The sequence below is a fragment of the Sitophilus oryzae genome, unplaced genomic scaffold, assembly GCF_002938485.1.
Source record: "Sitophilus oryzae breed Bouriz unplaced genomic scaffold, Soryzae_2.0 scaffold_1523_pilon_pilon, whole genome shotgun sequence".
Classification (NCBI taxonomy): domain Eukaryota; kingdom Metazoa; phylum Arthropoda; class Insecta; order Coleoptera; family Curculionidae; genus Sitophilus; species Sitophilus oryzae.
In genome coordinates this window covers 28,217-55,831 of record NW_022146196.1, presented here as the reverse complement: position 1 = coordinate 55,831, position 27,615 = coordinate 28,217, and the positions used below count along the sequence as shown (strand labels likewise).

Below are 27,615 nucleotides of genomic sequence, written 5' to 3'. Positions count from 1 at the left end.
TGTTTGTATTATAAACCATTTATTTCTGAAAGAACAAACTTTTATCTGTTTCATAAAAATTAGACGAGTAACTGGTATTCTTTTAACAATTAACAAAATAATACTTTATTTTATGTACAATGTGACGTGATAAATCAGTACCAGTTGCCTCGCCCCTAGATACAAAATTAAATTACTCCTACAAAATTAAATATTTTGGTACAAAATATTTTCAAGTTATCTCTCAGAGAACTAAGAGAAAGAAAAAAATAAATAAATACACTTGTTCACTACGTTTATCTTTCGCGATACCATCGACCACGTGGCTTCCGGAGAATTCGCGGAGACTTTGGAGACGTCATTACGCGCCTCTGGCCTCTGCTTTCGTCGCATCGGCCGTACCGTTCGTTTTAATGGAACGGCCGGTTTCTTATTAACGCTAGTTCCACTACTGGCTAGTTTTTTCACAAACACAAACGGTTGCATTGTACTATTATCCCTAAGTTCACTATTATCTACTACCCTGTCCGAATCGAAATCATCAACGTCGCCCGTTTTGTGGTTGTGATTTCCGTCTCCTTCCGTAATACTGTCGCAATCGTCGTGTTCTTCACCGTCTTCATCATCGGTGTCCGCATTGTTTAGATCGCCGGCCACGCTTTCGTTCTCGCCTTTCAACACCTTCCTTTTCTTTACCTTGGGCCAGCCAGTCTTGTTCTTCTTTCTCTTACTGGGTTTCCTTCCTGTAGGCCCGTTGTACATTTTCTTGACGATTTTTTCATTTTCTCGAATCTTAGATTGTTCAAACAGGGTCATTATATCGTCCACGTTCAGTCTGCTGTCTTTAAAACTTGCATAATCTGGATCTGTTGTCGGTTCCAAATTTAGATCTACGTCTTCGTCGAGTAGAGCGTCGAATTCCTCTTCCATGCGAATAGCGTTGGCGACGAGGTCTATTTTCTTCTTCCTCGGTTTCTGAGGAGGGGACTTTCGATGTGCAACTGGTGGTGCCGGTGTTGGTTCTTCCGGAATGGTTTGTAACGCCGGAGAGGAGTTGCCCGTGGCTCCTGTTCGAAGTCGCCTCTTTCTCTGATGGATCAGACTTAAAATAGCCAAGGTGGATGCATGCTGTCTTGGAGATTTTCTGGGATTTCGTCCTCCGCTCGTCGTAGGAGATAACGTCAAACATTTTCGTCGCCTTCCTACACGACGCGTCTCAACTTCTTCTGGAGGTTGTTCTTCTACATTTGTTGATACAGTGGACAAGTCACTCAACTTGCTATCTTCATCCATTTGTTCTACTTCTGGATCTTCCTCTTCTTCCTTTTCCTCTAGCACTGAGTCGGACATTTCTACGCTTTCTGCAACGTCTTCTGTAACTGGCTCTTCAGAAAGTTTCTCAGTATGGGAGTCTAAGACACCATTTAGGATTGCTTTGTATGCACTAAAGCACATTCTAGGATCTAAGGGTTTTAAGTGCGATATTTTGCATGGCAAAACAAAATCGTTCCAAAAGTCTGAAAAGGAATCAAAACATTTATTGATTGAAATTTTGAAAAATCGAAATATTACTTACAATTTCGACTAAACGGATAACGTTCTTCCGATCTATCTTGTCTCTGGAAAGTCTTGTACCATTTTTCATTTTCCGGAACGGTCTCAAAAGAAAAAGTGTAATCGTTCGCGTTAATTTTCAGTCTGTCGATGGCGTCCTTCTTTTCCTCCAAATCTTTTTCGATTTTCACTGTAACTTCGCCATTGGATTTTGTTGGTACAGGTGATAAATAGGAACCGTGATACCGTAATCTGTAAGAACTGAAAAAAGTTAAGAAAACTTGTTGACTTGAGGTGATGTACCGCCGACCTTTGTCGACAAAAATAAAACACTGACAACATAACACATATTGATTAATTAAATTCTGATAATAATGAATTAAAAAGGGGATGTTAATCAAGATATGGTGAAAATGTTCTTTTTGTTTTTAACAAAATAGCTAATTAATATAACAACTGTTTTTTATTTGATGTTAATACTAAAAATGACTGGTAGAATTAGTCTAAGCCAAAAATGGATTATAAATTAATTTGTTCAGCTGAATTTTTTATTTAGGTTACTACATCTTTTTTAGATTTTACTACATCTTTACATTTTGTTTTCTGTTTACTTGCAGTACACAGAATTTACAATTTAAAAATTACAGGACCTGAAGTAGGACAACTATTTGAAATTACTTTCAGTGTCCATTTGTCTACCAATCTACATACTTAAAAATTATGTATGAAATATATCTACGTAGGTTGCCTTTAAACATTTACAATCGCTTGTTTCTTCAGTTGTACTGGACACGCCGCAACCATTCTATTAGAGAATCGAAGAACGTTAATGGTACGAATGTTAATGCCGAATGGTATACAACAATTTGTTTACCAACGGTCTTCGATGAAATAAGGAAAAAGAACTAAAAACGTCGCATCATTCTTTAGTCCAGTCATTTGGTATGGTTTGGTTTTACCTGGAAAGTTTTCCGGGAGTTTTGAAAATTGGTAATTTTATAGATTTCGATGTGCTCTTTCTGAATTTCAACTTTGCCTCCTCGTATCTATGCCGTTCGCGCCGCCATCTTGAAAAAATGGCGCCTAAAAGAGGTTTTTGACAATATCTTTCTGACTCATTTTACAATAAAAATATTTATATACAAAATGAAACTAGAGAAAATTTGCTACAATTTATGCAATAACCTTTTTTTCGAAAATTCAATAGTTTTGGCGTACGAGCGCCGCAAAGTGTACTTTGGCTTACTTTTACGTTTGGCAACTCTTGCAATATTTGAAGGAGAAAAACATCGAATGAATGTCTCATTGTCCGTATTCACCAGATTTATCGCCTAATGAGTTTTTCTTATTCCCCGCTGTCAAACAAAAGATGCGCGGACAGCGATTTTCATCGCCTCAAGAAGCTGTTGAAAACTTTCAAAATCATGTTTCTACGATATCAGCTTCAGAGTGAAAAAAATGTTTTCAGAATTGGTTTGAGCGTATGCAAAAATGTATAGACCTTAAGGGCGAATATTTCGAAAAAGCTATAAAACACTTTGTTTCGAACTTCTTCATTTCTGTTTCTTTTATTTAGAAATAAAAGACTTATATTGGTTAATAGGAAGAAGATCTAAACTGTCGCTAGAGAATATACAAAACCATAATAATACCTATTTCGACATATGGAGCAGAACTCTGGAGATGCGCTAGTAAATCAAAATATCGCCTTAATACAAAAGAGCCAATCTAAAATTCTACGGATGATAACAGACGCACCATGGTATATCTCCAATCATACTCTACATGAAGACTTAAAAATTCCGTCAACATTGACGTCAAAGAAGTCATCCAAACTCGGAGCAAAAAACATTTCAACAGACTACATGATCACACTAATACAATACAATACAGTCTCTACTTAAACCAGTACCTATAAGAAGACAATGGCCATCTGATTTGAAAGAATATTAGGAGGATTTTTCGCTGGAGAAGACCTCATCACGTTAACTGGAGCGTCACTGGTTTCAAGTCATCAAATCAGCCCATAGAATTTTTCTGTAATTATTCTGATTGCTAATAAATCATAAAAAAAATTTAAAAATTTCTGTTTCTCTTTTTATAAAAACTTAAAAGGCAACCTACGTAAATAAAGAGTGTAATGGTATTCAATAAATTATTATTATTATTATTTTAGAGTGCTCCTAAATATAATTTAAATTGAAATTCTAAACCCATTTTCCAATACATTAACAGATATATTAGGGCACAATAGATCGCAGTGATTAGGGGGGTTCATCACCCAACTCATTCTACCCCAATCATCAATCATTCTACCCCAGATATATTAACCAATCATTCTACCCCAGATATATTAAAAACAAAAACGGGTTATTAAAGTAATAAGGCAAAATAAGGCTGTGATCACATCATCTGCGTGATCTGTATTTTAATGCATGCGTCAGAAATAAATATAAATGACCGGTTGACAGACAGAGAGACAAAATAAAAAGCGGCATACAGTGTTGCCGGTTTTTACGTTTGTTGGAAAATGTGTGTAGAAAAAAATAAACTATTTTAAAAACTTTCATGTATATTACTGAAATGAAGATAATATATCTAAGCTAAATATAAACTATTACAGCTGTAGTAAAATTATTAACTAATTGTAAAAAATAAAGTTCCAACCCTAGATGCAACATTTTTCCTAAACGCCTAACTTTTTAATACATGTGATTTTCCATTGAGCTGTCTATATCACTGTCTTATGGTACGTACACATTGGCGCGCTGCGCCGCGAACGCGCGGCACGCGCGTACCGATTCGCCTCTATTAGTACGTGTTTTCAAGTTGCGCGCGCTCCGTGCGCAAACAGCTAGCGGCGAACCATCTCCAGTCGGTTTTTCGACGCTCCGCTTTGTTTGTTCGTTGTTTAGTTGGGACGGCCGGTGAAGACACCGCGCGCATTTATCAGTGACTATGTGTATTTTCTTTGAATAAATTCCCTTTTTTGTGTTTTTCTTTGAATATTGTTTATTAATGGAGTGTTTAAAGAGTCTCACTACTCATGATGAAAATTGCGTAGTTCTTCTCGGACGATAGAGACATGATTAACGACTAGACGAATGTTCGCGGGATTTCTATGGATCGCGGGATGTTCGTTAAAACAAAAAAAGAAACGCTCGCAGCGCGCGCCGCGCACCAATGTGTACGTACCATTACACGTTAAAATCTAGACCACGCAGTTTCTATAAGATTGTATATACTTGGCCATTTTAAATAAGTGGTTTATATTTTTTTACGTTAGACGAGACAAAGGTAGTTGACTACATTATAATTAGTTGACAGACAGAAAGAAATGCGGTTTATCAAACCGCGTTGGTGGTTCAGCAATATTGTATAGAAAAAATGTTTCAACTCTTTTAATTTAATACATAGTTAATATACAGGCAACCAAACTTATATGGAATCACTCTTTATTTCTGACTAAATTTCCTACAAGGATAAAAATTGGTATACAACTTTAAAATAAGGCTTTTTGTTGTAAATAAACATGATAATAAAGAATAAACGACTGCCGCGATTTATTTTCTTTTGGATTTTGTGTTCAGTAGTAAAATCACGATGTTGGATTAACAGATGTATAGAGGGGAAAAATTATTACTCTCAGCGAACAAGGAATGCTCCAGAGAGACAGACGTAGCAGAGACAGTAGGCGTTACCTAGGGTGTTGTATCGAAAACATATGCAAGATACTTGGAATTAGGAGCACATAAGGATAGGCCCAGACAAAGTCGTCAAAGAGTCACAACCGAACAACAAGACCGCCTTGTGTGCCAAATTGCTAGAATAAATCCCAATGTTTCTAATCCAGAGCTACAAAGACAACTTCTGGCAGGTACAGATGTGAACGTTTCAGTTGAAACCATAAGAAAAAGGCTTCGTGCTCGAGGGTTTTACAGTATGAGAGAGTTACGGATCCCACAGTTATCTCGGCAAAATAAATTTGACCGGCTAAATTGATGCCTTCAACATCAAAAATTGGACAACTGAGAATTGACAAAATGTTCTTTTTTCGGATGAGACCAGAATTGGCCTAAGATCAGATAACCATCGAATTCGGGTTCCCAGAGCTCCAGGACGACGAGGAAGGGTGCCAAATTTGTACCAAGATATAAAGGAGGAACTGTAATGTTCTGGGGAGGTATTATGCTGGGAGCAAAAACTCTATTGTTACCAACAAACTTTAAGGGGTCGGAGATGGCTTGATTTGGTGCTAGAACCAATCGTTAGTCTTTGGAGAGCTGCAATTGGTGATAATTTTAACTTCTTGCACGATAGTGCACCTCCCCATACCAGCAGAGTGACTAGAGAATGTCTTGAAATGGAAGGTGTCATAGTTTTGGACTGGCCTGCGTGTTCACCAGATCTAAACCCTATCGAACACTTGTGGGACTAGCTCAAAAGAAGGGTTAGAGCTCGTCGAAACAATCCAGGAAATCTTACACAGCTTATTGATGCAGCATTAGCAGAATTGGAAAACACACCCCAAGACAACATTGATACTTAAATAAGAAGCATGCCAGCGCGGATAGAAGCTTGCATAAGGGCTAGAGGTGGCAACAGGGAATATTAAAATTATCAATTTTCTTTTTGTTTCTGCTTTTTGGCCATTAAGAATTTAAATCTTAATTTTGTTTTAGAAAACAAAAAAATAAGATTTTGTTTATTTTGGGAACTGATTATTTTTTTTATTGCTATATGGATTATTTTTCATTAAAAGTCATTGGTAAGGACTGAGTTTTATTAATAAACACAAAATTTTCATACGTCTCAAAAATTATGAAAAATAATAGATGATTCCATATAAGTTTGGTTGTGTATATTATCAGCACTTGCACGTTAAAATTCAGACCACCGATTTTGAATTACCAGACTGGTATATGATGCTAATAACTTAATATATATATTTTTTTAATAGAAATTGTATTCCATAATACTAACCTTGACCCTGGCGTTTCAAATTTGTAATACTTTTGATTATCCATTATAAAAGCTTCGGCATGACTTCTTCTTTTCCGCCTCTTTCTACATTCCGATGAGATACTGTCCAATGAACATTCCTCTTCAACCTTGAATTTATCCGGCGGTTTAACTTCTTCAAGCTCACTCGAAGATGTTACTACAATTAGAACAGGATAATAACACTACTTGTTCTTTCAATAAAATTACTTTACATACTTTCAGTTGGTTCAGATTCGGTCTTGACCTCATCTTCAGTCTCATTTGTCTCATCCTCATGGCCCTCTTCCTCATCCTCACTCGACTCGTCCTTTTTAGGGAACAAAAAGTTTGTTGCCTCATTATTCAATTGAACTAGCTCTGAAAAATTCCCAAAAAAATCAGTAAAAACGTTTAATTTTTCTATCAAAAGAACGTATTACCAGAATTTCGAAGTTTTTTGAATTTGACAATGAGTCCTTTATCAGTATCGTTTTTTGACTGCTGCTGTTTTGTGGGTTCCTTGTCCTTTTCATTTGAACGAAGTTTATTTGATAGAACTTCTACTTTGTAATATGTCTTATTATCTGATACTAGCCGTTCATCTGCCGAAACTCTCTTAGATCTGTTAATACACGACCTTTTTGGCCGTCCTGAATCCCACAATTCTTGATCGGTTGTCAGCGACGTGAGTTTCTGAAAGGACATCAATATATTCAAAAAATTGTAGTCAGTCATAAACGATTAATATCATTTTCAATCATTAGTAATATCAATAAATACTACTTAGTTTTAAAAAAATCATTTTTACTATCATGTTTATGAATAGCTTTGTTCGCACAGAAAAATATCCAACCGGTTCGGTTGTCAGTTTATCTCTACCTTTGAATAAGAAGACTAAGGAAGGAGCATATCAAAAATCTTAGGTACACCGCGATGGGCCTCAAATATGGTCGACTTGAATTCCGGTTTATCAGTGTCGTTCTAATTTTATTTAAAAAATGTAAAACTATGATCACACTATGATGTAGGGTAGACGTGGGGTAGACTCAATAATTTGTTGTTTTATTTTACGTTGTGAATAAATGTTGGTAGTTATTAAAATTGTTATAAAAATATATAATTCTAATAAAAATAGATAAGTTATAATAAGTATTTATTACTACAAACATCCGATACGCTACTGAAGCAGGTAAGTCAAATTAACGTATCTAAATTCTTTGACATCTAATCTTTGACAAGTAATAAATAAAAGCTAAAACGCAAGAAAAATATATAATTTAGTTAATTTAAGTGAATTTCATAAATGATCGGTTTACTACACGTATGTATATTATATAGTCACTTACTAGCGAAAAGTTGTTCCATTATTTCACTCAATTTTTTTGCCGAGATCTACCGCACGCTACACAACCAACTATTTTAGAGTCTTTTTCGATAAATCGCGATAGTGTCACTGTTAATTTAAGTTCTGCCACAATTTCCATCTAGATTTACTACCTTTATACAACTATCAGTAGTAGAATAAATAATAAATAACATAAAATAAGCTCAGTAAAGACTGACAAATCCACAAAATTTCAAATCAAATTCAAATGTGTCAAATGAATCGTCAAGGATCCCCACCCTAGAGTGCTTTTATGGCGCTTTTTCCGCCCACCATGCATGAATACATGGATAGCATTATGCTCCTTCCTTAGTCTTCTTATTCAAAGATCTCTACGCATCGTTTCCAACTGGTCTCAAACCTGGTTGTGGATTATAGTTCTGTGAACGATCAATCGAAATCAAATGACAATGAGTAAGTCCGCGAATGACGTAACAATTAACTTTTGACAGTTCTGTTCACTATTTATTTATATGAGGAATTGGAAAGGGAAATAAAATAAATATTTTTCTTGTGTTGTCATAAATTATTATTCTTCTCTTATTAAATTTGATTAAGTCTAAAGTTAAGAAATTCTGGTACAAAAATTGTTCATATTATAGAAGACTTCAAACGTAACACCGTAAGTTCAAAATGTATAATTAAATATAAATTATTTTTGCTACATTTAATTTTTTATTTATGTTAATACAAAAATAGTTTGTTTTTAACTAAAAAATTTTTAATAGTTACGCAGACTGTTCTGACGATTAGAAATCAGTTGGAAGCTCCTAATTTTTGTTCTGCGAACGCTGTATTTTTGCTTAGGAATCAAAAATATTGCTTTTGCAACACCTTTAAACATCATGCGCATGTGTCGGACCGTTGTAAACTATTTCTAACTGCTCTGCGAACGAGAAGCTAATAGATCATAATTCAACAGACATGCCTAAAAGAGGGAATATAATCTACACGTCATGCAAAGTAATGTAATATAATGAATATACCAGGCAATAAAAAAATTTTGCAAATATATTAGTTTGGTTGTTTTTTATCGAGAAAATTTGAAAACTAGATTAAAAATTAATTCATTAAACATATATTTCTCATTGAAAAATAACTGAATGTCAGCCTAACTGAAATATTTTAAACAGCACTTAAATGTATATTTTTTACATAATTATTTAAGGTTTAAAGTATTATATTATGGGTTTTCAGTGTGAAATTAATTCGATTTTAAATATGAATCACAAAGGCCTTTGCGGTTTTAGTGGTCACTGTGGACAGCTCAAATATATGACCCACTTATAGTTATAACAATGCAATAATTCTACTATTCAATATTTCTACATCTACCATATTAAAACCAAGTTTTTAAATTTATTACTACACATGCAAAATTCCTTCAAATAAAAATATTTTACTAAACATTATAAACAAGTACAATTTACAAACTTAACTAAATAATATATAAGATCTTAGAATATTATACCATATGATTTTCAGTTCCAATATTAAAATAATTGTCTTATGTTATAACCAATAGATAGAGAGATACAAAGAAATGCCAGGTTGCTGGTTGCTGAACCATGAGACATAACTTATTGAAACGATTAAAAATTATAATGACTAAATGATAAGTCTGAGTTGCTCACTATAAATCTTCCACATATTCCGGTATTTGATAATGTAAAATTTAATTTTAAAGTTCTTACGGCTAACTAAAACTAGAAAAATACTACTCGTACATATAATCATATGGCATAGGTATCTTTTAAATATATATATTCCAAATTATTTCAAACCAAATATAAAACCACCGATTCCGAAGTTACATGTAACTAATACGAAACTTATACTGATTTACACACATTAGAATTCACTTTGTTTCTTTGTACAATAATTGTCTAGTATATTTGGCTTCTATCAGCCTTAAGACGGACTATGACGCCTCGTGTACTTGGGAAACAATTGTGATTGGCATACAGGGTCCGACGATAGTTAGCATATATATATTAACTAACGTATATTGACTCCAAACTGCATTCTGTGAAGCCGAGCCGGTGAAATGGGTATATAAATCTTCGCTCAGTTAGTGAAGCACAAGCGTTGTGCGCAAGCGTGAATTTTTAATTATCGATCGGATAACTAAACCAATCAGAGCATAAGCTGTTCATTCGTACAGCTTCGTACGGCTTTCGTTCGCGATGCGAACACAAAGACAGTTGAAAAAAGAAATGAGGCACAGAAATGAGGATTGAGGATCGTGTTTGCGCTCCCGTTCGACCACGCGTTCCACAACGAATTTTGGAGTTGCGCTATTGCGACAGCGTTTTTCTAACAGACGAACTTATGTGAAATATATATGGACCGGTTATCTAGTTGTCTCTAACTCGGCTTCAACTCCAACACATTGCAGGGATAGGCGATGATCCGTATAGATTTGATATGTATATGATAGTTAGCCGTCTGAGCGCGCCATTATGTTTAAGCGTTGGTGAAATAAGATGCGCATCTTCATAGGCGATTTCGTAGCATAAAACCTGTCCGAGATTTAGTTTAGCTCTGCCGCCGCTGCGGCTGATAGTCGTTTACAGCGCGGCGGATAAAGAATACTGTACCGTAGTTCTGCTTGCAGTCGACAGAGTGAGTGGTTGCCGGAAACAGTGTTGCCAGAACTACTGATACATCCGTAGATTTACATATATTGGGTACAGTACGTTAATAATACGGATTTTCTGTCAATAATCATCATTTCCAAGCCAACTAAATGACCTTTTTCGATCATACGACATATTCAGTACCTAAAAGAATTTTTATTTTTGTTGTTTATTCTATGTTTGACACGAATATATTTTCAATACATAAACGCGGATTTTTCATCCAAAGATATTTTCGTCAAATTACAGATATTACACATTTTAATATGGGAACACTGTCGCTTTCATTTCCACATCGTCTTTGAACTGCCTTAGCTGGCCGAATTAGAGAAAATACGTGTTTTGCCGCAAAAGGATTGGTGTCTCTACCCTACAACATTTGAAAAGTAAGGAGAAACCAAATTAGCCTTGTCACAAATTCGCCCATTAGGTTGTGTATCTTCCCAATTCTTTCAATCAACGGTTTAAGGCTCAATTCAAAGAAAAATTCTGTTTGGCGATCGCTCAACGTTACGTCATCATTATTTATCAAATATGCGTTTTAGGGTGTGTCTGAAATCAGTTTATACTGTTTTAAGTATTAGCAAATTTTTAAGTACGTTCTAAAATTATTAAATGAGTGAGTTCTGTATTTATTAAGTTCATGTAGGGCTTAAATTCTAATGTTAGACCTTTATTCATTTTGATGGTCAGATAACTTATCAAAAATACTTAATATTCTATACAACAAAATACACTTTAATACTCTAGAGGTTCACAAATACTACTGGTAGTAAACAAGCTGTGGCAAAAATTTTCTATACTCCGCGTATAGTGATGTTGGTAGCGAATATTTCCATTCGAATTTTGCAGGAAATTTCAGAAATTTCCGAAATATTCGGTCCCAAAATCGCGAATATTCGCAAAAATCCGAATTTTGCAAGAAATTTCTTTTCAAAATTCAAGACATTGAGTAAAAATTTAACGAAAGTGTATCAAGTATGCCTATTCTTAAATCAGAAGAAAAAGAATGCTTCTCCGCCTTACAAAATAGAAAACGTATGGCTCTTAAAATAATGCATTTTGCCGCGAATCTCTTGGCCCCCTGTTTCCTAGGAGAGCACTTTAACAATGAAGAACACATAGCCGCTATGGAATTTATCAACAATATCACCAACAAACATCCTCAGTTTGTCAATAATAAAGAAGCCATTCATATTATATCATATTATATCATACAGATGTAACAAATTATTGCGCCAAATCGGGTTTATGGGCTCTCGACTACGTTTGGATGTCAGTTAAAAATGTAGACTGTCTAAGTTGGTGGCAAGCAATATGTAAAAATACTCAGTTGAAATATTTAGCTGTTACTCTGCTGTCTTTACCAACGTCATCTGCAGCCACTGAGAGAAGTTTCAGTACTTACAGTTTTATCCATACTAAAAAAGGAATAGCTTAACTGCACAAAGAGCCGGCAAAATAATGTTCGTAGCTCATAACAATAAATTATTACCTACTACAAAAACAAAAAGTGGATATGGAACATGATATGCAACAACATGAAACTCCTCCAGAACCACTAGACTAGAACCCGTAGAGGTAGAGGTCCATCCTTCAGAATCAGAACCAGATGATACATCAAATATACCTGATTTGGAAATAAAAACTGACAAAGACAGTACTACTACTACTACTATAATACCCTATGAAGATGGGACCAGCTCGGCGCCTGAAAGTATTCTGGAATAGAATAATTCAGTTAATTGTGTTTTACGTTTTTTAAATTTATATTTCGTGCTTTTTTGTTTTTTTTAAAGTTCATAGTCATAGTTCATGGTTTATGTACAAAGTACAAATGTTACCAAATAATTTTTGTTATATGTTATGTTTATGACTTTTAGGAGTTATGTATTGTTTATTAAAAATATAACAACTAATATTATGTTTATTGTTTTTTTTTTCACTTACATGTTGGTATCAAATGTCTATCTAATTTATTATTTATATATATATTTATATAAAATTTCTAAAATTTCATAAATTTCCGAATGTTTCCGAAAGTTTCGGAAATTTCCTGCAACAATCAAGTTTCCGAAATATTAACATCACTATCCGTGTAAACAAAAAACTATCGCAAATACTGTCTTTCGATTGACGTACATAGCCATCTCTTTATTAACGCAGCGCCGGTAGCTCTCGCAAAAAAAGCCGCATATTTCAAGTTTTTTTAAGCTAAAAAAATGCAATATTTTGAAAAAAGAACTACATTATAACCAGTAGATATCGGCAATGGTAATGTTCTTGCCATTTGATCAAAGTTCAGAATTTATTTTCTGTAAAAATAGCGCTAAAACTAAAGCTGAACGTGTGCTAAAAACGGCGAGCGTTGTACTGACTCAGAGCCTTCATGTAAAAAATTCGAAATATATAAAAAAAATAAAAAATAGGTGGTTTTATAATTTGGTTAATACAAAGCTACCAACTACGTCAAAAACTTACGGCTAATGCTCTTGTACTAGACCTCAACTCTCTATACTCCTTATACTCAAAACGTACAGGTTCCAGATCCGGTTTATCCTGAAAGCTGTCTTCCTCCAAAGGTGGCGTCATGTAGTTAATGTTTTTCCGCGATCTCAGCCGATGTTTCGATTCGTTTTCTACAACTTCGACCGGTTTGACCACATCCGACATTATGGAAGAAGATTTAGTTTTTGACATTGTCCTTCGTCTTATTCTTGGAGAAGTGAAATCCTCGTAACCTAACAAAGAATGGGAAATAATTATTTTTGAATTATATATTCGATAAATTAATAATTCCTAATTAAAGCCTGGTTGACGCGATCAAAGTGTATTTGGGCCAAGTCAACTGGATGCTGCCTATGATGCTGCCATATAAAAATATTTATATGGATGTTACGAGCGTCTCACAAATTTATGCTGTTTCTATGGTACCAATTGTTATCAAAGTCGAATTGAAAGGCCTCTTGCATCCAAGTAAGTTGGCAGCAATTTTGATGTTAAAAGCCTTCCAACTCGACTTGGATAAAGGTTGATTCTCACTATACCTTCCGTTTCCATTCCATATCCGTTCCGTATTTTTCATTGTATTCACTCTATCGTAAGCTTCCGTTCCGTATCAGTTCCATACTTTTTATTGTACAATTTATATCATTACTAAAGTTTTATTTTAGAAATTAGTATCTTCTGAAAAAGGTAATAAATAACAGAGCTGGTACTTAACGTAAGAACTTGACAACGCTGTTTCCGAAACGCTTCAGTCCGTGCGCCAAAAAAATGTATGGAAGGAAAGGATATGGAACGGAAGGGAAACGGAACGGATAGTGTGCATTAGTGATGTGTCGGTATTTGAGTAACGCGATTTTGGAGCGGTATTTTTTTGTAACGTCGTGTCGCGCTCCTCAACGAATCAGGAACCTGTTATTGAAGAACGACGATCATAATGACGACAAAATTATAAATTATTTATAATTTGCAAATAAACTAACGCTAACAGTAGTGACTGGTATGTCCGTAGCGCTGCGCGATCTCGATCGGGACGTGTTCGCTCCAGCCGTCGCGCTCCTAGAGTTGTAGTTTCCTGTCGCGAACAGAAGTAACTGCTGTAACTGGGCATCGACGCTCGACCTCGGCGGCGACCTACTTCGCTCCAGCCGTCGTGTTCCTCGAGTTTTAGTTCCCTGTCGCGAACAGAAGTAACTGCTGTAACTGATTATCGACGCTCGACCTCGGCGGCGCGGCGACGTACTTCGTTCCAGCAGTCGCTGGAGCACTTCTAGGGTTTCGTTTTCGCCTGTCGCGATTTGGTCGGTTACTACTGGCGTTAGTTCTCCCGTCGCTACGTTACTTTCGAAATAGCGATTTTTGGTATGTACTAGGCATGGTATAAAATAACGTTGTTAGAAAGATGAAACGTAAAAGCAAATAAAATACAAATGTTATTTGCTTTTATACGTTTATATAAGTTTTATTGTTCATATCTATGTTTAAGGTCTAATGATGGCTGGAATTGCCGAAACCGGTCACCAATAAAGAATTTTTTTGACAGTGGTTTGGACTTTGTTCTTGATTAAATATATTATGTTGCAATACACAAAAATATGAGCCGTTAAAGACAATACGTCATTCCTTGATATTTTTTTTTAAATTAATACATAATGCTACTTCCCGCAATATAATGAACAAAATCATTATAACGACAGGTAATCGATTTCGCAAGCAACTAACTATAGTTTAACTAACTTATTTTATTTTTGTATTTCTCAGCATCGAAAATTTTAAAAAATATAGGGCCATTTTCTATAAAGTAAACACCGCTCTCCATAGGCGTTCTATTAAGTTCATTATCTAAGTTCATGGCACGAATAGTTGTAACAGCTGGTACAATTATAAGAACCTGACAACACTGGTTGGGAGTAGATAACTAATGCCAGAAATACTGCATAAGCGAGGCCCGCGACACTGTGGAAGTCGGAACCTCGATTACAAAATAGCGGTATTTTGTCGCGGTATTTTTCTGGAACGGTCGTTACTGTAACGCGACTCATGTGGAATCGGTATTTCCATCACTAGTGTGCATTGTCCTATTCATTTACATGATATAATATTTTATGAAAACGGAAGGGAGCCAATACGGAAGGTATAGTGAGAATCAACCTTAAAACGGTTAATACTATACAAGCAGCGTACAAGTGAGACACGCGCTGGATTATTAGTAGTTATATGGCAACATCCAAGTGTACCTGGTTCAAGTATACTTGGACCGTGTCAACCCGCCTTAAGAGTCAAATAATGCTAATAATGAGAAAAAAATAAGTAAGTAATGTAAATTTTAACTAGAAAAAACTAAAATATTATTTTTATGATATTTTTCATAAAAAAGACATCTTAAATGTATGTATTGTGTATTGGACATTAATGTATATGGTTAATTATACCGTATGATCAAAAAAAAAGGCGTCAAAGACGGCTGGGGTATGACAATCGATGATACTTTTAGTGGGGTTAATCTCTAGACATTTCAAAAATTATTATTTATTTTTTCTCGAATTTTAAATTACACCATTTAAAAAACATTTTTACTCAATATAAAAATAAATAACAACCTTCTTAAGGCCAACTGGCAGTTAGCGCCATCCAATACGGCCATCAAAGAGTCCGGACCAAGTAATGACATCTAAGGCTAAGCCTCACCAAAATTATCATCGATGGTCATTCCCCAAAACCCCCTTTGACGCCGTTTTTTTTTCGATCGCACAGTATATGATTATAACGCCGATAATTTAACACAAGCAGCGACAAAAAAACTGTTAAAAAATGTATATACCTATGTGGCGGATTCATCTCTCCAAAAAAAAATCCTTATGGGTATTTCGCCACTGCACTGCAGATTTTCTTGCAGTGCAGTGGCGAAATACCCATAAGGATTTTTTTTTGGAGAGAAAAAAACTGTTACGTGACTTTTGGTGATCAATTTCAATTTGGTCTCCCAATGGAACACATTAACCTAACCTAACCAAATTAGAAACGAAGATGTGTGATGTATGTCCGAAGAGGCCAATATATCGTGCAGTTCATGTGGATTGTATAATCAACGAGAAATGATTCAAAAAATTGTTAGAGTGAAGACCACAAACCGATAATTGCAGTAGGGTCAGGCATACTACAAGATATAAAGACGACATTAAAAGAAATAAATTGGTAAAACACGGCAGAATGAAAAGGACTTATTTAAAAAAGATTTTTATTATTATTTTTCATTATTTATTTAAACATAAAACAGGAAAAATTTTACAAACTGTAATTTAGGAATAATAGTTCGCATTAGTTGCTACTTTCAAATATCACTGCCTTGACAACGATGGCTAATGATACGTAATTAGTATCAGACAGATCCTGTTACTTACCAAAAAATAACAGATATGAAAATATCACGGCGTTGACAGCGATGTCTCTTTAAACAATCATCGATTGTTAAATAACTTTAGTGGTTTCAACTGTTATTTTAAAATAACAGCGTTGATGAAAGAAATGAAGATGGGCAAAAGCAAGAAAAGCTGAAGAAATAAGAAGATGGGCAACCTTATGGGCGTCTTCGTGGCACAAAACCTGTCCGAGATGTGATACCGTTGCCGCTAGTCAACCTGTCCGAGATTTATTTAGCTTTGAACGTCTGCCCGCTGATAGTTGTTTAGAGCACAGCGGATAAAGAATACTGTACCGTAGTTCTGCCAGAGTAGGTAGATCGCCGAGTAGCGACAGAAACCGTCGGCCCTTTTGATGTGGTGGGACCAAATTTTCTTTCTCTCTCTTTTGACGTGTTTGACAGATAGACTACGTATTTAACTGCTCAACTTATGAAGTGATCCTATAAACATGGTATACACTGCTCACAATTTGAAATGGAATTAATTATTAAGTTTTATACATATCTTTTTTGTTTTGTTTTATCCTTATTTCTAAATTTGAATGTATAAAATATCTTACTGCTAATAAATAATTAAAAAAAACGATTCGTTGCCTGAGGTATACTTGAAATAAAGTATATAGAGATATTTGATAAATGGCAACAGTGGCAACTTCGCTTCTTCGTATGACAGATAACCTACTTATTTCGCGCAGCCGCAAAGAAAATTGAAAACGGGACTGTCGCTACTCGGCGGTTTAGGTACTCTGGTTCTGCTTTCAGTCGACAGAGTGGGTGGTTGCCAGAACTACGGATTAATCCCTAGATTTACGGATTTTGGGTGGAGTACGTTAATAATTTAATAATAATATGTATTTTCTATCATTAAACAATTTAATATAATATTATATGATTAAACAAAGAACAGCGTCAGTTGGCTTAGAAATGAAGATCGCTGTTTTTAAATGAAGATCGCTAATATTATGGTAAATGCCAATAGAAACGTCATTTCCAAACCGACTAAACGACTTTTCTTCGATCATACAAAATATTAAGTACTGTAACAATATTTTACGGTCGCTACCGGCATAGTGGTCTGCCGCGTCCGGTTTGGCTGAACCATCGTAGGCCATCGCCGAAGACGACGCTCAGCGCCGTAACAGCGCTTTCAGATGGAGCGGAGCGTCCGCGACGAACCGTCCGTCGTGTTTTTTCAAGATAGCCGTCAGACGAACTCCGTCGTATGGAGCATACGCGCCCATGTGAAATTGTTCATATAAACTCATGATACTTGCTCGAAGTCGCGGACGGTCCAAAAGAGAGCTACTCTAGCAGACCACAATGTAAAGAACATTCAATAAGACAGAAACACGAACATAGGGTGTTTTTAGGACCCCAACTACCTAAACCAAAATAAAACTTGGATTGTGAGTTCCTAAATGGATCTGAGCTAAGGCGAATTAATCTATTATTACCGTCAGAAAGATTTCTGTACCGACGCCCTGTTGTGTAATATACATTATTATTTTTCAGTAATAAAATAAACACACATGCTTTACCATAAAATACAATTCTAAATCTAACGTTAATAAAAACTGAAAACTTCTAAATTGATATTCAAAAAACTAAAAAAAAATCTAAACTACCTAAACAAAAGTCAACTTGGACCATACTGCAACCAATCCACCGCGCGAAAGCAAACTCTTGCGCGGTCGACAACTACGTTACGGTAAACGGAAAACAAGCTCTACTGAAATGTGTTAGTTTTTCTGACCTATTGCCTCGATGCCGGTTAAACTCAGTAAGGATTGGATGCCAAAGTCAGAATGAATGTAACTGTTCAAAGCTATGTAATTGGCATCTTCTCCGATCAATTTTAGATGTTTTTTCGATTGAATATGATCTTCGATGCTGTTGTAAGGTAAGCTGCAAATGGCACAGTACCCGGACTGCAGTATAGGTATTCTCGGTCACCTGGTTCTGATCGGCTTTCGAGTCACGGTACCGGAGTCATTGGGGGAGAGCAAGCTGCTATCCTCTAACAAGCTGGTTTTCGACTTGCCAGTGGAATTAACAGAGGTATAGTTGGATATTTTCGTCAAACGTATTAAAGATATTACGGATTTTAATATGGCAACACTGTCGCTTTCAGTTCCACACCGTCTTCGATATGCCTTCGCTAGCCGAATTAGAGAAAATGAGTGTTTTGTGCGTTGGCCGCGGGACGAGTAGAGGCTCCACCGCTCCACCATACAGCACTTGAGACGTAAGGGGAAATCAAATCAGCCATGTCAAGAATTTGCAATTCTTTCACTAAACGATAACAGTTTTGCCCCTATCCAAACACAGGATTCATGACTTAATAAATTACATGATTTTATGGAAGCCAGAGTTAAAACCGTGAGAAAGAGAACTACACTAACAGACCACAGTGTAAAGAACATTCAATAAAATAGAAAAACGAACATAGGATGTTTTTAGAACCCCAACCTAAACCAAAATAAAACTTGGATTGTGAGTTCCCAAATGTATCCGAGTTAAACTGAATGAATTGATTATTACTATCAGAACGCCCTGTTGTGTACTATGTATTATTGTTTTTCAGTAGTAAAATAAACACACATACTTTACCAAAAAATACAATTCTAGATCTAACGTTAATAAAAAAATCAAAACTTCTAAATTGATATTCAAAACTAAAAAAAATCTAAACTACCTAAACAAAAGTCAACTTGGACCATACTGCAACCAATCCACCGCGCGAAAGCAAACTCTTGCGCGGTCGATAACTACGTTACGGTAAACGGAAAACAAGCTCTACTGAAATGTGTTAGTTTTTCTGACCTATTGCCTCGATGCCGGTTAAACTCAGTAAGGATTGGATGCCAACGTCAGAATGAATGTAACCGTTCAGAGCTATGTAATTGGCATCTTCTCCGATCAATTTCAGATGTTTTTTCGACTGAATGATCTTCGATGCTGTTGTAAGGTAAGCTGCAAATGGCACAGTACCCGGACTGCAGTATAGGTATTCTCGGTCACCTGGTTCTGATCGGCTTTCGAGTCACGGTACCGGAGTCATTGGGGGAGAGCAAGCTGCTATCCTCTAACAAGCTGGTTTTCGACTTGCCAGTGGAATTAACAGAGGTATAGTTGGATATTTTCGTCAAACGTATTAAAGATATTACGGATTTTAATATGGCAACACTGTCGCTTTCAGTTCCACACCGTCTTCGATATGCCTTCGCTAGCCGAATTAGAGAAAATGAGTGTTTTGTGCGTTGGCCGCGGGACGAGTAGAGGCTCCACCGCTCCACCATACAGCACTTGAGACGTAAGGGGAAATCAAATCAGCCATGTCAAGAATTTGCAATTCTTTCACTAAACGATAACAGTTTTGCCCCCATCCAAACACAGGATTCATGACTTAATAAATTACATGATTTTATGGAAGCCAGAGTTAAAACCGTGAGAAAGAGAACTACACTAACAAACCACAGTGTAAAGAACATTCAATAAAATAGAAAAACGAACATAGGATGTTTTTAGAACCCCAACCTAAACCAAAATAAAACTTGGATTGTTAGTTCCCAAATGTATCCGAGTTAAACTGAATGAATTGATTATTACTATCAGAACGCCCTGTGGTGTACTATGTATTATTGTTTTTCAGTAGTAAAATAAACACACATACTTTACCAAAAAATACAATTCTAGATCTAACGTTAATAAAAAAATCAAAACTTCTAAATTGATATTCAAAACTAAAAAAAATCTAAACTACCTAAACAAAAGTCAACTTGGACCATACTGCAACCAATCCACCGCGCGAAAGCAAACTCTTGCGCGGTCGATAACTACGTTACGGTAAACGGAAAACAAGCTCTACTGAAATGTGTTAGTTTTTCTGACCTATTGCCTCGATGCCGGTTAAACTCAGTAAGGATTGGATGCCAACGTCAGAATGAATGTAACCGTTCAGAGCTATGTAATTGGCATCTTCTCCGATCAATTTCAGATGTTTTTTCGACTGAATATGATCTTCGATGCTGTTGTAAGGTAAGCTGCAAATGGCACAGTACCCGGACTGCAGTATAGGTATCCTCGGTCGCCTGGTTCTGATCGGCTTTCGAGTCATGGTACCGGAGTCATTGGGGGAGAGCAAGCTGCTATCCTCTAACAAGCTGGTTTTCGATTTGCCAGTGGAATTTACAGAGGAGGTATGTTTGGCAGAACTCTGAAATAAAAGAAAAATTTAATTAGGACAAAATCTTATAGTCGTTCATGAAAAAATCATAATACTATCTTTCAATACAAATTTTCATTGAGCGTGAGTTTCCTTATAAAGTTGTTTGGATATACGGATGATCTAAAATGACAATATTATTGACTATTTAAAATACTTATCTAGGTACGATATATAGAAGATGAAGACCATATTTCTTTATTCATTTTTTAAATCTGCTTGGACTTATTTAAAAAAAATAGATAGTGTTGCAATTGAAATAACGAAGTTTTTATGGTAAATAAATATTTAAAATAGACCAGTAATTTTTGATACCTCTGTATACATTTAAGGACGCAATCAAATTTTTTAGTTAAGTTTATTTCACTGGCTTAAAAGTCAGCACAAGTATTAATTCTGAAAAGAATGTGCATAATTTAATAATAATTTTTAGTGTACAAGGTGTTGACAAACTTTTTTATTATGGAATGCAGATTTAAATATCTCTCCTAACCAAAGCTTTTAAACATATTAAACCCTTATAATAAATACCTTATTTTATGTCCAAGATTCCAAGAAAATGAAATAAAATGCCGGGTGTTCCATAAGAAAAAATATAATTTTGGTATGGATCTTAGTTCTGACACACCCTATACATTTCAAAATAATTTTAAATTATGCACATTGCCTTCCCACATATACCCATAAAATATTTTGTTTCTACATCTTTCCGTTGTCGTATAATCAATTGAAGCGAATGAGATGCGCCACCCTGTATATGTTTAAATAAATAAATTTTTATAATTTGAACCTAAAACTTTGCTTAAATTTACTTATTTTAAATGTTGCTATTAATTATCACCTCCTCTTTTATATACGAAATTAAACAGAAATGGGTTACTGGAGGAAATCTGCCGGAAAATCGAAAAAGAGAAGAAATAACAATTCATTCTCTATAGCATTCGACTTCGTGTTGGTTGGTTGAACGTGCCAAATGTGGAAAATGAGAGAACCGACATAAGCGGTCAAATGAGTAACTGAAGTCGAGGCGACGCCGACGCCCATATGCAGCTTTTTTATGTCCTTTGGTGCGTGTCAAAAAATGGACAAGTCGACGGATATGCTTATTCACAATCCCTGCTTATGTGTGCAAATAAAATAAATATAGACGAATAAACCCTTCATCGTTTGTGGTCGAATCGAATATTCTAGCATTATACGCTAGAGATGAGCCGCAAATTGCAAACTGCAGCGATTTTAAAGTCGCAATTGCAACCTGGGATGCTTAACCAATGGAATCGCAACCTAGTTGCGATTTGCGATGTTGCTGCGAATGTAATTTTGTGGTACATTGAAGCATTTTATAGTAAACTGCGATTGAATTTTTTCTCTGATTTTACTTATTTATAGAGAAGGTATTATTTTTTAGGGCCAAGATCAATAATATACCGAGTGTTTCTTAAGAGTAGTTCGCCTCTATAACTTTTTTATTTTTTCCTGATAAAAAAAATGAGATTTGGTATGTAAGCATATGACATAAATTAGGATTGATTGACGTATTCAATTCGTCTCATCACTTCCTGTTTCACCGGAAATGAATAGAACTTTTGATTTTTAAATGGCACCCTCGGTATTTTTTTTACATTATTCGAGAAATTGACACTCTGAATAGAATGCCTAGTACTATACATAAATATTAAAATCGCAATCGCAGGTTACAGTCGCAGCGATTTAAAATTCGGAATCGCAGTTTTGTTCATCTATGATCTAACCTTTATAGTTTGTTGTTGATTTCAGGAAAACGAGAATTTTGAGAAAGCTGGTTCTTTAATATAGGTATGTATATCTTTTGCTATACTCTCCTGACCAAAGTGCGGGCCGTCTGGCTGCCGGTTGATTACTGCGGTTCGCTACTGCGCATCATATCTAAACAGGGTATTTTCATATATCATATCTAAACACAAATCATATCTAAACAGGTAAACATTTTCGTGTTTTTATGGGATTTATGAATAGAGATACAATGATGCGATTTTCACATACAGTACATCTGCTGGATCTGTGTCTATGAAAGGAATGTGGACAAAAAACATTTAAATAAACAGCAATATATTTTATACGTCGATTTGACGAGTGCGTCACCGCAAATCGCTCCGCCCACTCATTTTATTGGCTACTTGCAAATTTGTTGAATTTTTATTGATGGGACGCGTCGTCTATTTTTTACGAAAAACATCGAGAGAATATCGTTTCGCCTCTCACGGATACCCCGTAGCTACAGAACGGACAGACGTACTGTATTTTGCTACTTTTTTCATGAAACTAAATATGCTATACATAGGTTTGTCCTAACCTCCTTAGTTTCTGAAAAACAGAGCGAATTTGTGATGCGCAGTAGTGATCAGATGTTGAATACAGATATGATAACCAACGCAATAGTGAACGCAACGTCTACCGGCAGCCAGACGGTCCGCACTCTGTTCAAGAGAACATAGCAAAAGATATATTAAAGAACCAGCTTTCTTAAAATTCTCTCTCAAAAACGTTGCTAGCTCTTAGACAATACGTAAAACAGCGAAATCGTTATCGAAATGAAAATATTAAATGACATCAATCACAAGCAAATCGCATATCCGATGAACGGAGGCATGAAAATGCAATAAATTTAAAAACTGCGTAATTTTCTAACCAATCGAAGTCTTTAAATTCAACCAATAAAATTAATATCGTATCATCGTATCGTCGGACAACGGATGCATGAAAATCAAGCTAAGCTGTGTTTTCAAATCGGTTAGATTTCGTTTTGCGACTTTTTTGCATTTTGTCTAGTATACAGTATACTACACATGCACGATCGACACTATGTCGTGTTTTAAAGAAATTTTAACTTCAGACCCCAACCCATTTTATAATGATACTAATATTTTAAAAATAAAAATGTGACATACAGCATACAACTGTTTGTATAAATGATGAAATTCTCCATATGATTTTCAATATTTGTTAAAAGGATATATAGGGTGTCCCAATATACTATGGACATAGAACTACTATACATTATTGGAATCAAAATAAGTTCATTGGACGTCATTTACCTCTATAGAAAAGTGCTTTGTTTGTCTGTTAGAGGGCATTAAACTTTAAAAAAATATACACATTTTTTCAGATATTTTAAGAACCGTTAATCCGATTTGAGTGATATTTTGGGTGTGTATGTTTTGCTAAGTGCTTTAACATTTACCTTTCACAAAAAATAAGAAAAAGTACAGAGAAGAGGGAAAACTACCCCCACCCTTACATAAATTTTAGTATAAATATTTTCCAACTATATAAATAAATAAAAATATAAAATAGTCGCTCTAGTATTTACTACATTTTTATATCTTGTAAAAAAACGCCGCCGCGCATACTTTTCGAGGGAATTTTTTTTTCCAAAACTGACTTCCAAAAAATATTTCTTGTTGCTTAATAATCTAGTTGGCGAAAATATGGACAGAGACAAAAACGTAGTAAATACTAGAGGGACCATTTTACGGAAATATTTTATTTTAGGAAAAGAAAATCTGTCATTGGTGGAGTTGTACCATAGGAGTATACTAAAATTTATGTAAGGGTGGAAGTAGTTTTTACCATAAAATAATAAATACAAGAAGAAGTGTCAAGTCAATGTTAAATTATGGAAACAGCGTGGCTGCCTGGGTAACTAATTTTCAGATATGGCGGCTGGGACATTTGACATGACATAGACATGACAATTTCAATTTTATGAAATTTATTTCCGTTTCCGGTTTTTAATGGCGGGCTGTTCAGGAGGTTTAAATGAGGGTTAATATACTTTTTACTCTTTCTAGTAGTAAATAATACAACAAAATTACTCAAAAATATTTATTTGGAATTTAGAACAATGTAAATATGCAAATCAACACAATTAAAGACACTATAATCCAATAAACAACTGTATCAATATCAAATATTTAAATAATATCAGAGATGCTGTGTTAAAGTGAATTAGTGAAGTAACAGTGCATTGACTTACAGAAACTTGAAGATAAATAAATGTTTTCACAGCTTCACGGGCATAAAAACTAAATAACTGGAAGCAGGAAAAAAAGGCAACCCGGAACCCACACAAAACCACAAATCAAAAAATATGTAAAATACATAAATATAGGCACATAAGACTTTTGTGAATTAAATCAAACAGGACTTGAATGAAAATAAAATGAATAAAAATATGATACATATACATCTAATACCTCCTTTGTATTTTAAAATAATCTACATACATAGATTTATAGCATTATTGCTATGAAAATACATAATAGGCAAATTACCTATGTGATATGTAATTACGCATTTCTGTTCATCTTGTAGAAGATTAATGTAGGCTAATAATAGTTCAATAATCATAATTTACCTTGTATAACTTGCTTTCAATTGCTCAAAATCACCGATCAGTCTTTAAAGTAGAGATACAGGAAAAATCCTTGGCAAAAGAATATCCCAAGATCCTTGGGTTTAAAGCTAAAAATATAAAAACAGTTAATATATTACCTACTTTTACATATAATATGGCCCAAACCTACTACACACAGAAACGTCGATTTCATCATTTTCTTCATGTAATTAATATCATATATACTTTATTAAAGTGTTAACAAGGAACTTTATATCAAAAACATATTTGTACTTATAAATTTCAGCCGAAATATCAGAAACAAACTTCAATCAAATCGTGAAAAAGTGGCATTAAAAACTTAAAAAGCTGTGCTGTGAACTGCAGAAACCATCGTGGATCGTGGCATAACGTCGGTTTCCAATGTTTCATAGGTATTTCATACATGCGTCCTTATATAAAATAAAGTTTCTTGTATGCAACACACTGTATTTTATTTATAAAATTAAACGAAAATAACAATAAATTTGAATAACTAATATTTGGCGATATAATTCCGGAAAAAGCCGAACCGCTCCGAAATTTTCAAAAGTTTTGGGTCGCGACCGTTGCAAGGATAGCGCCAAATAGTGTTTACATTGTCCTTATGGGCACTTTCCAATCTAAACTTGTTTCATTTATCTATGGTTTTTACCCTTCCCATATTTTTTCTTGATTTTTCTGAAAATCAAATGTTAAAGCATTTAGTAAAACATAGACGCCCCAAATCCCATTCAAATCGGAATAATGGTAATACAAAACACTAAATTTTGAACGTTTATTTGTGGGTATCAAAGATAGGTATATATGTAACCCTCAAATCACATGAAAATAAACGCGCCAAGGTTAAATTTAAAATTTACTTGACTATGAATTATCATCGATAAATATCACCTATTTAGTTATACTTAGATCAAATTAAAAAGAAATTATATTACTTACTAATCTTGTTCTCCTTCCTTCCAACATGGCATATTAGCCCATTCCTAAAAAACGATAACAATTTCCAATTATGCAATATACAGCTCAAATTACATTAAACTGTAAAATATTATATTCGATTAAAAATAAGTATTTTTACTATACGAGTGAAGAAACTTAAAGGTTTCTGAAAGAAAATTAGAATAGAAATTTGACCCAATTAAAGAAATTTAAATGAACAAAAATAATTTTACTACTGACCATTAAATATAGAAACACTCTTATTAAGCTGTTATATTGGATTTTTTCGATAAACATAATTTGTATTGAAATAATAATCATATTTGGTAAATTGAACAATGTTTATATTTTGTAGATAATTTGTAAATTAAAATTTTGTATTAGCGATTTGGCAACACTGTCTAATTTTGGCAACCTTGAGTATATAAATGTATAAATTTGTCAATTTTTAAATAACATAAACAAATACATCTATAATTAAAAAAAATATTGATTATATTACAATTAACATATTTGAAAGAATAGGTAAGTTTTATAAAAGATTAATCTATTATTAAAGTGACCCTTTGACAGTCATTTTAAATTGGATAATTTAAATGAAAACAAACAGTAAAAATATTTTATTTTTGCATTAAAAATATACCTCTATAGTAGTACTTGCCTGGCCCCGACAGTTAAAATTAGATGCACTACACGCCAGAAATGTTCGCTACCGCTTTTTAAGTTAGAAACAGCAAGCAATCTAGAGAGAAATTATGTGTACACTGCTATATTTAATAGGAAAATTCCGCCAATTTTTTGTCGAAAAAAATGTTTTGCAACGGAACAATACGACACGTAGATGCAATCCGACGGCGGACCTGCTTCGATAAGGTTTTTCAAGCGGCCAAGTCACCTCCAAGTGGGACACAAAAGCAGCTACAAGCAATCTCGGCCATTAAACCGATATGTACGCTTGCTTCTTCCCAACACGCCCTAATAAGTTATATTGTTCCACTGATGTTTTTAATCGAGCTGTAACATTATCACCACACTTTAGGCTTTATTTATAACAAGGTTTGCACTTTCTAAATCACTAAATACACGAAAAATTCACTTTTATAATCTCCAAAACATTCGACGTTCCGCTCCTCTCCGAACTTTTCTTCAATCCATTTGTGTATTGCAATGTTGCCGCTTTTCAAGAGATCAAATAATATCGGAGGGAAAGTTATTTAATGTACGCCTATTTGTAAATGTTAAAAAAATGTAAAAAGTAATTATTTAAAAACTGCTTTTATAATAACTCACAGAATGTTATTAATTCGAATAGAAGTATTTAAAATAAAATTTATTAAATTATTGAATCAACTACATTGTGTGACAACCGGCAACGTGTAAGATTCTGACAAATGACAGACAGGGGCACCAACATTCAAAAAATGTATTCCGGCAAAATAATATAATTTAAAAATAAGTTTTAAATTAATTATTAACTATTCGACGGAATAAATAATAAAGAAATAAAACACATATGGCGGTATTTCTAAAAAATAGTTTTATTTATTCGAATGTTTAATTCTAGATCAT

The 27,615-nt window shown here is 34.6% G+C and overlaps 1 protein-coding gene across 8 annotated transcripts; it reads right to left on the bottom strand.

Annotated features, from left to right (window-relative positions):
* LOC115878771 (uncharacterized protein DDB_G0284459) lies at positions 1-27,214 on the bottom strand. 8 transcript variants are annotated; one of them, XM_030895364.1, is made up of 9 exons: positions 26,690-27,214; positions 26,047-26,090; positions 20,357-20,681; positions 13,021-13,280; positions 6,957-7,209; positions 6,754-6,894; positions 6,517-6,694; positions 1,556-1,794; positions 1-1,496 (listed from the first exon to the last, which is right to left on the bottom strand). In XM_030895364.1, the coding sequence occupies exons 2-9, from the start codon at positions 26,071-26,073 to the stop codon at positions 232-234; spliced, it is 2,688 nt and encodes an 895-aa protein (XP_030751224.1). In that variant the 5' UTR covers positions 26,074-26,090; positions 26,690-27,214; the 3' UTR covers positions 1-231. The 8 variants fall into 8 exon arrangements, with proteins under 8 accessions (XP_030751224.1, XP_030751223.1, XP_030751225.1 ...); XM_030895363.1 differs by having other exon boundaries at positions 26,708-27,214; XM_030895365.1 differs by having other exon boundaries at positions 1,556-1,785; positions 26,708-27,214.
* Between the last annotated feature and the right edge of the window lie 401 nt (positions 27,215-27,615).

Excerpts from the sequence above, each read along its gene's own strand:
- LOC115878771 (XM_030895364.1), bottom strand. The coding sequence starts at position 26,073 with ATGTTGGAAGGAAGGAGAACAAGATTA. Across the intron at positions 20,682-26,046 it reads AAGGAAGGAGAACAAGATTA|AGTTCTGCCAAACATACCTC; the intron begins GTAAGTAATATA and ends CTTTTATTTCAG. Across the intron at positions 1,795-6,516 it reads TTTGAAACGCCAGGGTCAAG|TTCTTACAGATTACGGTATC; the intron begins GTTAGTATTATG and ends AACTTTTTTCAG.